Genomic DNA, 14,636 nt, shown 5'->3' on the forward strand with positions numbered 1-14,636 from the left:
AAAGCGGAAACTGCTGTTATATCTCGCATAAAGACATCAGTAACGTACGGAAGAGAAATGTTGTGCTCTAGTTGGTACAGCCTTAAAAAATCTCGAGGAACAAACAGTCTGAAATGGTGCTTCACGTTTAACACCCTTTGTGTCAATAATATGAAATAATAAAACATTCAATGGCACAAAATATCTCTTCTTGTGACATGTTTTCTAAGTACTTACCTAATAGTTAGGCCACTGTACTTATTAGATATGCACATAGCACATTGTCACATTTCTACGGCTGTAGCTTTCTACTGTTCAGCAACAGAAAAAAAGTAATAATTATTTTGTTAAACTGTCCAACTCCTCTCCGCTTTCCTTATCGTCTTGCTTTCGCGCTGTTCACGTCAACAACTTACATCAAGAAAAGATCGGTTCTTCGCATTATTATACCTCGAACTAAAGTAACTTCACTGCCTTTGCTCGCGTGACGTTCCATCAAACATAGAAATGAATCCAGTATTGATATTTAGAATTCCTTTTTCCCGTTAAAACTGACGTCTTCAAAGAACTTTCGCTCCCAGCGCAGGACAACTTTGCGGACCGCTACATGGCAGCTGAAGTTGCTAACAACAATTTTCGTTTCTTGGTTTCAAGAAATATGTACATGAAAACTCCTGCATTTTACCCCGCGACGACTAAGATGTACGAGTGTGTTGGTCGCTTCCGCTATCTTACAGGCGATGAATTAGAGAACTCTGACAACGGAGGAAGCGGGTCTAGCGACGGTGGCAGAAGCCACTACGTTGTACCCAAAACCACCACAACCAGGACAACCATTAGCACAGAGACCACTGACTCGGTCGTCCCCACCGTCGTGCCCGTGACTCCAGTGCCTGTGCCTTCTCCGCCGACACCTGCGCCCCCTATACCAACACCTGTGCCCTCTCCGCCGACAACTGTGCCTACCCTCGCATGTAAGCAAGCAACAGGCTTCTGTTCTTTCTGCCACAACCATTTCTGTTCCATGCTTGTCCAGACAGGCTCTTCAGAGTCCAGTTTGGATCAATTTGGAAGCAAGCAGCACTGCGATTGCACCACTTCATACTGACGGTTTGGCGGAACTTGAATCCATGCACTCCCACTGATGCCAATAACCATCATCTCACTCGTTATCACTTGTCATAGCAAGGACGATATATCACAGGCTTTCTGCGTTTGGTAGAGAACCTGGAAAGAAATGTTAACAATAGATACATTTATGCCTACTTATAAATTGTGCTTTTTAAGCGTTCTCTCATTCTTGTGCAGCCTTTGTGTGTTCTCTCAATATCTGAGCGCTGGAAAGAGAAATACGTCAACGTCCAGAGTTTCCACACTGTGTCGGAGCAAACAAGCGCATCGAGTGCAATCTGCAAGGTTGCTTTCACCTTCCTACATCATGAGAACGCCTTTCTCTCAATCCCAGCTTAAGCAAGCACCGCAGATGGCCCATCCCAGAATTGAGAGGTCTACCCTCACAGTATTCCATTCTGAGAGTGCAGAAGAGCGCTTTTGGTGAAGCTATGCTACTCGGCCTCCCATTAGACACCAGTTAGCCTTGAACCATTCGCTCAGCCACCTACGGATGCATGCAGACAGGCCGTTAGCATTGCTGCTCTATTATAACATGTGAGCAATAGAGGGGACAATTCGCTGAGGAAGTGAAGCCCTAGGTGAAGCCCTAGAAGTCAACCCCTGCCCACTGGATTGTGAGAATACATTCCACCGTATCAGGTGGCAGTTAAATTAATGATCGATCGCGAGAGGTTGCACGGGAAGTACAACCTGGTTCGCGCAAGCCCCACCAGTGGCAGCACCTGCCACCGCACGGCAGTGGCGCATCGCTTAACCGCTGCACCACTGCGCCATGATTAGCACGAGCTTTCCCGGCGATCAACGCATGTAAATTATAGAATTACGAATGTCACGATGTTACAAGAATATGGCGAGAATGAACACGCCAAGGACGGAAAATAAAAGGAATTAAAAAGCAGTCGGTGTGCGGTCAATGAGCACAGTCCGTAACGGCGACCACTCACGCATTTTTGTCGTGTCGCCCAAGAGAGCGCGAATGACTTTTTCTTTTTTTGTCCGTGTGACATTCGAATTTTTATGAAGTTTGATAGCGCTCACATTTAATGCGATATGAGGAAGGTAAAAGCTCACTGTGATTTATAGTTTTTGTTTTACAGCGTTAACTTATTAGCCTAGTTATCGCGGTCTCGCACCGTCTCTGCGCGACTCCCGACAAGCAAGCCAGCTCGCAGTGGGCCGCTTGCAGCAAGGAGACTAGGAAACGAGAGAAACAATAACTTTCGGCACTCTGTCAATGCGCGGTCGGCCGTCCTCATCGTGTTGCGCACTGTGCTGCGTAACATCGTACAGTGGCCTGCTCGGCCTAGTTTTGGTAAAGATGCTCGCACCGGCCTCAAAATGTAGTCGGGCTGAAGCCAACCAGTCATTCAGAGAAACCCTTGAAAGAGGCCTGTTTGAGGTGGGAAATGTTTCGCTTAAGATTGGTGTGGCGCTCGAGGAAGCGGTCATGCGCGATGATATAAATTTTGCGCATGGAATGGCTACGGAACTTTTGCATACTTTAACACACCCTTGAGTAAGGCTCAGTTAGGCTTCCTTATATCGCTATGTAGGGTAATTTTTTTTTTTTTTGTAAAAAAGCCGTAACAACGACATGGCCTTGTATGGGAGCTTGCAAGGACAATAGTTATTCGTTTGTTGTATCCGATATTTAGCTATAAACATATTCGTTATAGCGAAGTTCGATCGTAATTGTTGAACTGTGCAGAAACTAAAAGCGCATACCGCACTATGCACAGCTCCGTCTGAACCATTGTTTTCGTGTTAATACACAACGACTAATAGCAGGGCTCTTAATGCAGGATGTCCCATAATTAGCAGCCTTCTCCCAGTTTTTTTTTATTATTTTAAAAATAAAGCATCATGCTGCTCTTGTCTGGGAATGCAAACGTTGGTACCGACGTAACAATGGCCAATGTGATGCGTTGCAAACAGAGAACAAAGGCTCAAGCGGCGGAATATTAGCTTCTATAACTAGCACGGCTGCTAAAGCCTATGTAGATGGTATAAGCGAGAAACAATCTAAAAGAATCGCCTCAACGGCTACTGGTTCCTCGACAATGTATTCGTACTTTAAAGTTTCTGTCTTGAACAACTCCAACCCCGATCCTATGCAGCTACGCCGAGTACGACCCGTACGACGCGGACACATCCACCTCGCTTAGTCATCTGCGTCGTTGGCGAGAGCTTCGTCGACCCGAAGGTGTTCGGCCATGGCTGGTGCGACTATGCCATATTCCCTGATCTCATGAAATCCGGCACAGACTTCATCCCGCTGTACAGACAAGCTTCATGGGAAGCATTCATAAATGTAAGGCCACGTCCTCACTAACAATGGCATCTAGTGAACTGACGGACGCGTAATTTAATCCAAGGTTCTTTGTTCTGGTGTTGTTCGCAGAAGCATAGGACGCTGCTTTAATGTGCTGCCATTATAACGCTTATGAGAACAAAAAGCCGGCGGTGGCCGTTTGTCGGTGACCAATAACCGACAAACCATAAATAAAACTCACCCTACTTATGGCCTCGAGCGCGATTGGAACCCAAAACAACGCGAACTGATTGCTATCGCTGACCGCTAGTTCAGACCATTCTGCCATCGACGCAATCATTCGTCCCGCCTTTTTTATTGCCATCTTATCATAGTCTGCTTTTTGTATCCTAGTTGGCATCAAGTTTCATATGTGGCTCTCGCGCTGTACTTCGCCAATCGTTGTCTTCATCAACACTCATCCACTCCCACACAGAAAAGTACGCGGGCTCTTCGAAGCAAAAAGAAATAGGCAAAGAAGCGCCATCTGACGGGGTGGATCTGATGGGTAGTAGATTAGAAACACCTCACGTAGAACAATAATTAGCTTAAAATCTAATTGGTGTGTATGAATTCGCATCATCAACACAAAGTGCTCACGAAATGCTAAGCCCCCATGCTGACTCATTCCGTACATGTGACTCGCATTGGTCGCCCGGGAAGCTTAACGCGACAGCGTTAAGTAGCTCATGCCGCAGAAACTCCGGCATCGTCGTCGGCGTCACTGATCGTGAGCGAAAAATCCCCTGAGAAGCAACCTAAGAGGCGGCTGGGCCACTTAGGTCACGTGACTTTGCGGCGTCATCACAACATGCCCACCGGATAGTGAACAAACTGCCCACCGTGGCAGGTGGCAGTTAAATTAATGATTGGTCGATCGGGAAGAGCAACCTGGGTCGCACGAGGCCGACTGGTGGCAGCACCTGCCATCTCAGGGCAGTGGTGCATCGCTTAACAGCTTCACCACTGCGCCAGGTGTGCTGTGAGGACTCCCGGGGAACTATGAATGTAATGTCGGAAATGACCAAGTCTGCACATATGGCCATTAAGCAACTACGCTATCGCGTCATCCCGTTAAGGCTGAGCTAAAGTGTCCACACCTGTTTTTTGTTTCTTTTCATTTCTTTCTGCATATACACTGAATACCTTACCAGAAAGACTGCTTGTAGCGCTGTCTGATTGAACGGAGAATTATATAAGAGGAAGTGTCTGGTCTGGCTCTACCTGAAATGAACGTAACACTGTGTCGATTTCTTCACTATTCTGTTGACGTCTACTCGCTACAAAGATTTACAAGACGTTGCGGGCTGATATCTATTATTGCACTCAATGTCACGCGTTACGGTCCGAGGTCCAAGCTGTAAGAATCAGTTTTCGGCATTCTGTCTTCCCACACAGGTTATCTGCATAATTTTTGTACGGCAACTAATATTCTGTGCCCATGCATAGCGTAAATACAGAAAGATAGGATAGGTGCAATAGCAGGGATTAACCATGCAGGAAAAGGTATACGACCACATTGACTAGCTCTCTTCTCAGTTCCTGTGTTTGTAGGCATTATTACCGTCCAGCATGTGCAGTCCATTGGGCGAACCAACTGCCAGCAGTAGCTTATAAGAGAAGCACTAAAGTATCTACCATGTAAAAGGACGCCTTAATCCAGTGACCCTAGCTTTAAAGCCTTAGCGATGATCCGCGCGACGGCAACCTGCTCCCGCGAAGCAGAAACTGCACACGCAGACGAGGCCTCAAGGAGTTTGAGCGGGCGCGCACGGTCACCTCTAAGCAGGCATAGTTGGTTCTCCTTGTAAGTGGGCCATGTTGGGCCATCACAAATCGCACCAATCCAGAGTTCCCTAATGGATGCATCCACTTTGGCCGCCCTCTCCATGTAGCCGTTTTCTGGTCGGTTGTGGCGGAATCGGTCACCCGCTCCATGTGGGAGGAGGTAGGTACAGTGGGGAATGGGTGTAAGGAAAATGATTGCTTGACCCTGCCAGCTCATCGAAAGAAAAAAGGCAGAGGTCTTCAGTGAAAGGCAAAAGGTGTAAGGAGCAAAACATAAGAAGGGTGGCAGTACGAACTGTGATGGTTCCTTCCTAGGAAGGAGCAGATTTCGGTGGCTGTGGAGCGGCTGATGTGGTCGATGATGGTCGGGACCGAGCATGGTCTTAGAATAAGAGGCGCACAGCGGAGACCAGCCAGATGGGAAGGTGGAAGAAAGGAAAGGTGCTTTCCCCGGAGTGTCGGTGCGATAGTCTGAATAGACCACAAGATTCATACCTCTCCTATGGCAAAATACTTGCCATCTGTCTCACTTCGCTTGCATCCAAACACATAGGAGATAAAATGTCCTGACTGACAGTCCCTGCGCGAGTTCCAATTACAGTATATGCATCTTTGTGTTACTATTTTATTTCAGGATGCGAGAAGGCCAATTTCGAAAGCTGCCTTCAATTCCTACTAAAAGAAAACTGCTGAAAATCTTTTATACGCATCTAAAATAAACTTTTCTCATGGTAACTCAATCAAAAAATATGGGAAACTTTTTAGAGCTGTGCTGAGAAATCGCAAGGTGGTATTTTGATTGCGTATTTTGAGGTATATTTTCTTCGCACAGTATGCAAATGAAATTGAAGGCCAGTGAAAATGGGATGTAAGCAAGTACAGTTCAGAGAGGTAAGCAAGTACATCCAACAAATCACAAGAATCCGAAAGAAACCGCTCCAGATATTCATGCTCGAATCCAGCTCGAACTAGAACTATTACGCTCGAACTCAGTGAACAACCTTTTGAAAACAGTACACGGAAAAGCGCAAATAAAAGCACGTTATTTTTCAACTTCCACTACTGCAGAGTGGGAAATCTAATACATGGCGTTAGAACTGTGCCTGCTTATAGAAAAAGGAGAATGCCATTGGAACACACGAACAGCCGAATGAAGCGCATCTTTTCTATTCACTCCTATGTTCATGCAGTTCTAACACCTTTAAATCGCGCCAGCTGTCCCCGTTTAAAGCTTTTCTCTGAACTCCTGCAACCATAAGGCGAAATCAACAACTGAAGTACAAGCTTGGAAGGAAACCTAAAAATCGCTTTGCGCAGAAAGAGGGCTTCATGCAAGTTTTTATATCAACAATTCTTTTGCGCGTATTAGATATGCAGTCCTGATTCGGCGAAAACTCCGTGCGTCCAAATCTTCCGCCCAGCCACCCACTTCTATGGTCTAGAAGCTGCGTTCACAAACCACACACCTACACCATCCGCCCATCTTCACCCTCCAGAAGATTCCATCCATCAGAACCCCACTAAGCAGCCGGAAGGAAACGCGACGGAAAATCATATTCAAGGATGCAATGGGAAGGGAGTAATTGTATAAGCGGAACGTGAAACCGATACCTCTTGCGCAGATTCGTCGCACCGCATGTTACTATCACCAGTCATCTTTTTTTTCTTTTTACACTCATTCTTACGCATTACTTGCTTTATAAACAATTTTGCTCGAGCACTCGTGTACCAAAATGGTCGAGGCAAGAATGTTCCAAGTGCATGGGAAGTGCTACACTCCAGCAGTGTGAAAAGCACAGCACAAAACAAGAAAAAAAACACTGAGGCACGTAAGCTCCGCCTTAAGGGTATGACGCGATAGCGTAATGGGTTAATCTTTCTATGGAGGAGAAATTCTAGAGGCCCGTGTACTGTGCGATGTCAGTGCACGCGTTAAAGAACCCCAGGTGGTAGAAATTTCCGGAGCCCTCCACTACGGCGTCTCTCATAGCCTGAGTTGCTTTGGGATGTTGAACCCCATGTACCAAGCAACCTTATATATTCAGAAGGTTATTCTCTACATTCATAGATATCTGGGAGTCCTCATACACCCCCTAGAGCAGTAATGCAGCGGTTGAGTGATGCCCCACTGCCCTGCGATGGCAGGTGCTCCCAGTGGTGGGCCTTGTGCGACCCAGGTTGCTCTTCCCAAGCGACCAATCATTAACTGCCACCTGTCATGGTGGGCAGTTTACTCTACCCGGTGGGCATGTTGTGATGACGTCGCACTATCACAACACCTAGGTGGTCCACCTGCCTCGTAGATTGCTCCCTCGGCACCACCTGCCAGAACTATGCTCGTGATTTTCGCTCACAACGCCGACGATGACACCGGATTTTCTGTTGAAAGAGGCCTTTAACGATACCGCGTTAAAGCCGAGAAAATGGTGCTCTGTTTGCTTAGTCGTAGTGTTTTCCTTTGCGGTGGCATATCCAAGAAATGCAAGCACGAGCTAAGTTTCCCACCTAATTGGAATTTATTGTAGCACTGTGACACGCCCGCTTTTTGTATGCAGGCAACCGCAACGTATCCGCAATTAGGTGCCGGTGTGAGCTTCTCTATGCCCAACGCCCAGGACCTTAACAGCACCGTGGCAGACATGTCGAACTCACTGCCCCGGCTGGAAAACCTTGTGCGAACAACGAAAATATCGGCCATGGGAGTGCTCGACTTTACTCGCTTCGGAGGCGCTAACACGAAAGACTTAGGACCCATTTTCCAGGTGAGCCCTCCTGCTGTATTTTGTGCAGTCAGAACGAACGTGAAGGTTATCTCTTCTTGCTTAACCTACAGACTGCTACTTTACAAGACGCCTGAGCAAACAAGACACTTCACAAAGCTGACCTTCTTGTTTCGCTTTTAGTCCCTCTGGGCTTTGGTTAGTCATTTTATTGAATAGAAAATGAACATCACAAGAAGAAATTATTTTTGGTTGTCTTTATCGGCCCGCGTGATAATAATCATTTCCATATTTCATATTCTGCCGTAAAAATGCAGCTTGGCTCAGAGTTGGAGAATGCATTTTAAGAGTCTACCAGTAGCGAAATATCAGCGTCTGTCAGCAAATTGTTCTTCTTTTCACATTCTTAGTGGTACCGTCAGTGACAGGAGACAATGCTTAATTACCAAACACAGTGCAAGTATAGTTTCTTTTAGAATATTTTTGAATTTTTTGCGTTTTTGTTTCTCAAAAACAATTCCGGTGGATTGAGGTATTAGGCCTGTGGCTTGCACTCTAAGCAGCAGATAATTGATTATCTATCTTATTTTAATATCTTGCTCTTTTCTTTGAAGAATTCGTGCCTCGAAATGATTAGAAATAAACAGCAAGATGGTTTTCATCTATATATATCGGATTTTGTATTTTGTTCCTCGATGTATCCATAGCCCCGGGGACGCTTTGTCAGGGAATTTGAGTAGATTTATCGGGCTGCATTGGCGTGTACCGATTTTAACCTAACTTGAGCTGTGTTGGCGCGGCTGCTATTGCGTAATTCGCAGGCGCTGGACACAGCGGTAAACAAACAGAACCACACCGAGCCCGTGGTCTTTATTGGCGTACTGTTCCACACTACAGACGCGATCACAGACTTCGTTTCTGAAGTGGGATACGTACGGTAAGCAAATTTTACTGCGGCGGTTAACATTACATGAAAATATTTGCTTGTTTGCTTTATATTTTCCTTTCTGTCCTTGTGTAATTTATTTTTCTCCTTATTTTGTCTTCTCATGAGCGGGCTAGTAAATCATAGGTCTAGCTATGCTGTGTGAGCCTGAAAGTGTGTGCGCTGCATTTCTCTTCCTCCAACGCTTTGACACTACCTGAATGCGGTTTCTTCATTATGAACCAGCTGAGTCCATCCCAGTGTCACACCGTAGGGAGCGACTGAAATAAACAGCTCGCTAAATGCATCTCAGCGGGATTAGTTCAAGGTTTTATACATTTTAACTATAAACGAGTAAAAATTGATTTTCTTCCTTTTGTAGTAAACGAGAATTGAGAAAAGGCTCGGCAGCACTTTAATTGACTTTAATTAATAAGTTCAGCGTTTAGCGACCGCGGTCTGCAATCCATATAAGCGTTCTTATGAGCGCGCTTGTAGTCATCGCAATCGACACCGAACGAGGCCACATCGAGATCGCCCACCATTGCTCTGGGGTCTGGATATGTATGGCTTGCCACCAAGCCCGATTCGGTTTCGATAATAAGTGTCACATCTGCCATACTGATTGATGTTCACCTGAGTTTTAATGTGTGTTTAGCCTTATTTTCTTGCTACTGCAATTTGCTGTTGCAAAAAATAAACATGAATAGGTCATTGGTGGTAACTGATAGACCTTTTCCGCTGATGACTCTCAGACATCTAGCTACATTCATGGCACCATTTGCAATCAAAATAACAATTCACTTTCAATCTCTTTTCAGCTACGATCTTCAAAAAACTGTTTCACAAGAGCCAGTACGCGTCAAAATTTCAATGCATCTCAATTCATGGAACCTTTCTTCGTTCAGCGTACCATGGCCACCTAAAACTTTGCCCTTTCTAGAACGTGTTCTTCCCGAGATAGTCTGTTTCCTTAAATACACGGCCTTCTTTATTTCTTTTTGTTTCAGATTCATTACCACGATAATTATCCAGACCCACATACACGCTCCTCTAAGCCATCCGCTGATTGCTCCGGTTGGGTGTCGCTCCTTCCCCGTGTCTGTAAAGACTCCTGCATTGTTGCTGCCTTCATTCGTGAGTCATTCGCTGCGCTCGTTCCGTATACGAGGTGCAAAAAAGTTCTGTCATATGAAAATCAAACTTTCTCCTTAAATCGCGAAGTCAACATTGTATTAGTGAAAACAGCGCGAAAGAAGAAGCCCGAAGACGAAGCGAGGAAGTGACAGGAAAGAGCGCTGCGACACCCAACTTCCTCGCTTCGCCTTCGGGCTTCTTCTTTCGCGCTGTTTTCACTAATGTCAGAATGGACCAACTAGCCCAGCAAAAAGTTCTCCAACATTGTATTGTAGGCCTGTTCCACGGATACGTCTTAGGATGCTTTGTACTGATGAATTTAAAAGTCAACACCAATCTCCTAATTCTCCGGTATATTCTGAGCGTTCGGATTTGGAGTGTTTGCATTCGGAAGCCTAATGGGATGCTGTGCCTGCTATAAGCAGCCGGCTGAAATATGCCTTTCCTCCATGGTTCAAGAGATTGCATGATATATGCACCGTGTGCTAGCGAAGCGCGTATGTGCCTGCCGAAACACACTGCTCCGTTGCCTGGTGCCTTGCAAATTTCTTGTTGAGAAACGCGTAACTCGAGCAGTCGTGCTAAAGACGTTGGTTGTTCAGAGTACTCAGATTCAGAGTACAAAGTACTCAGAGTACTCAGAGAGCTTCTGGAGGCGACGCTTACAGACAGTGGAAAGGACACACCATGAATGGTCACGACTGCCGAGTTCCGAGTCACCAGATGATGCCCGAATTTCATTTGGTTGACAATCGCGCTACCTGCCTAACTTTGTCCCCAATAGAATTTAAGTTCTTACCATTTGATTTCTGCAAGTTATGAGTAGACATCTTAAGGATCTCGGCGAACAGCAAGGACTAAGCCGAAACAGCCACCTACGTCTCTAGGTCCACTTATATAAGCAGATCAGTGAACAGCTGCCTGTTGTCTTGCCCCTTGGCTGTGTTGCTTGTAGAAAGGCAACACGCACTCACGCAAATGGGTAATAGTACACAAAATCTGTTTCTGTACGGAGACAGAATATAAGCTGAGGTAAGTGGTTGTCGCCGTCCACTCTGTATTTAACAAAGATAAAAAAATACACAAAGGACCGGTGCTCTCCAGTTTAAAGACAACGTGTTAGTGATGATTTAAAGATATCTACTCCTGGCTGGATGCAGTTTCTAACACGGCGCTTGATGGAGCGGGGGGTCGACGTTGATGCGATATTACTAAGATGTTCTGAACACGTTCTCTTTCATTGTACTTGGCTGCTTGGCAAATTATGGCTCATATTCGCACTCTTGATCAAATGCAGGCAAACGCGGAAATTGCAGAGCAGCGTTTGCGGTCTAAAGGCAAAAACTACCGCATCATGTTCTCCTCTACGATGGCCGTCATGATTTTTGTCGGCGCGGTTGGATCTGGCACACCGACGAGGCAGTTTGAAGACTGCGAACGAGCTGACATGGTCAACTACGACGTCCTCTGCAATACAACAGTCGGCGGCGGACAGCCAAGCCACGACCAGTATGACCAGTACGCCTTCAAGGCCTGGCAGCTTAATAACCGAAACTACTGGGCGAGCTACGAGACCGAGCACTCCTTGACACTAAAGGTGACCCTTCTGATTGCCTCTTCGCTGGTTGACAGAGCTCGCTAGTCGGTCGTGCCACGTCATGCAGCATCTGCGCTGCGGCAAATACCAGTGTTCATAACAGCTTATTTGCATTCACTTATGAAAAATGCACACATCACGCGAACGGAAAGCTGTGGCTTAGTGTGTGCCGCTACCACCCGCCGAAGAGAGCGCATGCAAAAATGGCCCTAATCTTCTGACTCTCAGCCAGTTCAGGCGCGCCTGGCCAGATTGGCCCAGCAGGTCATAATCTCTTCTCAATAGCGGTAAGGCTACTAATATGCGGTAATGTTAGGCTACTGCACTCTGATACAGACAAAATATTATCGTTGCGCATTGCATCACCTCTAGTAAACACATTTGAGTTACTATAATGCTTTGAGAAGCTTCCTTCCCGACGTAAGGTGGAAAGAGGGGAATTCCAAAAGTTCTATTAAAAGGGCTCCGAAAGGGGCTCTAATAAATTGCGGTATGCCTGGGATATTATAGCACGCCGCTTCACAAATATTTTTCAGCAAGAATTTTTTTTTTAATGCACTTCGTAAAAGCTAAGTTGTCTGTAGTCAAAATTTGAAATTCAGCGTCCTCGCGCCTTTCGCTCTCCTCTCGTCACTGATTGCACGCTGGAAGGTCGGCGCTCTTCTGCCGGCTCGACCTTCAGGAGCGGGTTTTCCGACTCGCCAGAGCTACGCGACTCAATGGCCGCGGCCATAGCAGCTGCCTGACGTCTGAAAGAATCTAACCAATAGTCGCCTCTCAACTTGTATACGCCGGTGCGAGCGACGGAGGAGGGTGCGAGTATAAAAAGTCATCGCGAAGGGCTTGCCAGTCTTCGCGCACGATTGTGGGTTCTCTGCTGCGTGTAGAAGTACATCGTTTGCCTCAGAATTTCATGACAAAGCAATGTAGTGATTGAGCGAGCTCATGTGCTCTCCTCAGAAGGTGTTTCAGAGCCCGTTTAACGTACCCAAAAAAGCTACAATTTACACGATCAGGAATGCGTGGTAATCCATGTAGAAAAGACCCGAAGGTTTTTAAATCTTGGCAATCTGCCGTCAACGTGTGGCAGTATTCATATTTGGTAACAATAGCTGCACGTATGTTACAGAAAATTTTAGGTTTCCTTGTTTGGTGTACAGTATGAAATGAAAGGAATAAGGATAACCTTCCTCGAAATTCTCCTGCAGCTGGACAGATACGTTGCGAACATCTCTGACGGCTGGGCAATTTTCGAGGTCCAACGTGACGTGGGGAAAGCCTGCAGTTTGAGCGACAACATTCGCGTGGAACTGATCCAGGCGAAAGCACGCCGTGGTCGTCCATAATTCCTGCACGGCGATTGCCTGGCGACAACCTTGACGTGGCGGATTGTTTTTAGTGTTTCTTGCAGCAAGCTGCTTGCGCTTTGTTTTTCCGTTCTCGTTATTTTTAAATGACAGGTGACACCTCTCGTATGTTAAAGCGGCGCTCTCGAAATAAAAGCAATACTGGCGCCAACACACTTGAGAACATACCTTTTGTTTTTGTTCGCATTAGTAAGAACTACTACTAAGCAGAGGCAGTTTTCCGCTAATGACATACAGCTTGAGCTATTGAAACGGGACTAAAGTGATTTTAATATATCATTGCATGTTGTGGATTCGAAACACATTAATAGAGCTTTCCTCGTGCTTGCTTAGCCAACGTTCACTGGTAAAGTCAAAGACTATGCAGCCGTTTGCCGAGACAAATATGAATGACTAGCACCCGACAAATGTTAAGCGTTACTAGTGAAGCTCCAAGGTGCACTACAGTATGAAAGCAAAGAATGCAAAGCAGTGGGTGTGGGTGTGGTATGTGACAACTATTAAAAGGAGACAAAAGATTTTAAAAATGATCAAGTGAATGTAGGAAATGCAGCGAGTTTTGTGTTTGCCTGTTTCCTTAAATCTCACCTTATTATTATGCTAATGATGAATGAGGCGCCTAGGCGTTTGCATTCGTCCCCCAAACGTGTACTATCGCGCTCAATATGAGTTGCAACGCGCGGCCATCGACCGGGGCTCGTTCCGTGGTGTGCCTCCTCCATACAGTCGCTCGGAATTTTGGGAGAAACTTTTTCCTGAGCGGGGGTGCTGTTGTTTCCTGGAACAGCAGTTTCTCCCAGAATTCCGAGCGACTGTTTGGAGGAGGCACACCACGGAACGAGCCCCGGTCGATGACCGCGCGTTGCAACTCATATTGAGCGCGATAGTACATGCATTGGCTGTATGCTTGTGAAGTTGATGACATCCAAGCCGAAATCAAGAGGAAGGAACGGGTTTAGGCAGGGCATGTAATGCGAAGGCAAGATAACCGCTGGTCCTTAATGCTGACTGAGTGGATTCCATGCGAAGGCAAGCGTAGCGGGGGACGGCAGAAAGTTAGGTGGGCGGATGAGGTTAAGAAGTTTGCGGGGATAAGGTGGCAGCAACTGGCAAAGGACAGGGTTAACTGAAGAGGCATGGAGGAGGCCTTTAATTTGTCCTGCAGTGGGCGTAATCAGGCGTATGATGATGATGATGATGATGATGATGATGATGATGATGATGATGAATTAACAAGCGGGTAGAGACCGCGCAGGGAGGTTCCTCCTTCGCCTCAGCCGCTTCTTTGACGTGCGCAATAATTTCGACTTTCGTTCGTCGCGGCAATTTCATTTAACTTCAACACGCATCCCCGTGCTCACCTTCGAATTTAGCGGCCCTGCGCAATACCGCGAAATTCACGTATTTCGTAGTCGCAATCCGGACATGTGATGCTAGACGGGCTGGCATGGAATTGTTGCCCAAAGGCTCTCGTGGCACCGTGGTATTTGGGCTGTCTCTTGCTACTTGCGCCTCGGGCTTCGGGCGACTGAGTGTGACTAGGTATAACGGGCATGCTCACGACCCACAGCACATTGTTACAGTGCATGAAGCCAGTCGACCTCCTCTTGTGCAACTAGCGTCGTAAAAGGAAGCAAAAGCGAAGGAATTAGGAATCCACAGTGATTTATAACTTCTG

General features: G+C 46.4%; 1 protein-coding gene across 1 annotated transcript; it reads left to right on the plus strand.

Moving 5' to 3' along the window:
- Window positions 1-679: 679 nt before the first annotated feature.
- Window positions 680-12,937, plus strand: LOC149340682 (uncharacterized). Its single transcript, XM_089551165.1, has 7 exons — window positions 680-953; window positions 3,231-3,424; window positions 7,768-7,974; window positions 8,754-8,869; window positions 9,868-9,994; window positions 11,292-11,591; window positions 12,800-12,937. The coding sequence occupies exons 1-7, from the start codon at window positions 680-682 to the stop codon at window positions 12,935-12,937; spliced, it is 1,356 nt and encodes a 451-aa protein (XP_089407291.1).
- Window positions 12,938-14,636: the final 1,699 nt, after the last annotated feature.

This window comes from Amblyomma mixtum, chromosome 6, assembly GCF_055824585.1.
Source record: "Amblyomma mixtum isolate Tamu chromosome 6, ASM5582458v1, whole genome shotgun sequence".
Classification (NCBI taxonomy): Eukaryota; Metazoa; Arthropoda; class Arachnida; order Ixodida; family Ixodidae; genus Amblyomma; species Amblyomma mixtum.

Coding starts and splice junctions, on each gene's coding strand:
- LOC149340682 (XM_089551165.1), top strand. CDS start 680: ATGTACGAGTGTGTTGGTCGCTTCCGCTATCTTACAGGCGATGAATTA. Junction 3,425..7,767: donor CATGGGAAGCATTCATAAAT/GTAAGGCCACGT, acceptor TTTTGTATGCAG/GCAACCGCAACGTATCCGCA. Junction 9,995..11,291: donor CATTGTTGCTGCCTTCATTC/GTGAGTCATTCG, acceptor GATCAAATGCAG/GCAAACGCGGAAATTGCAGA.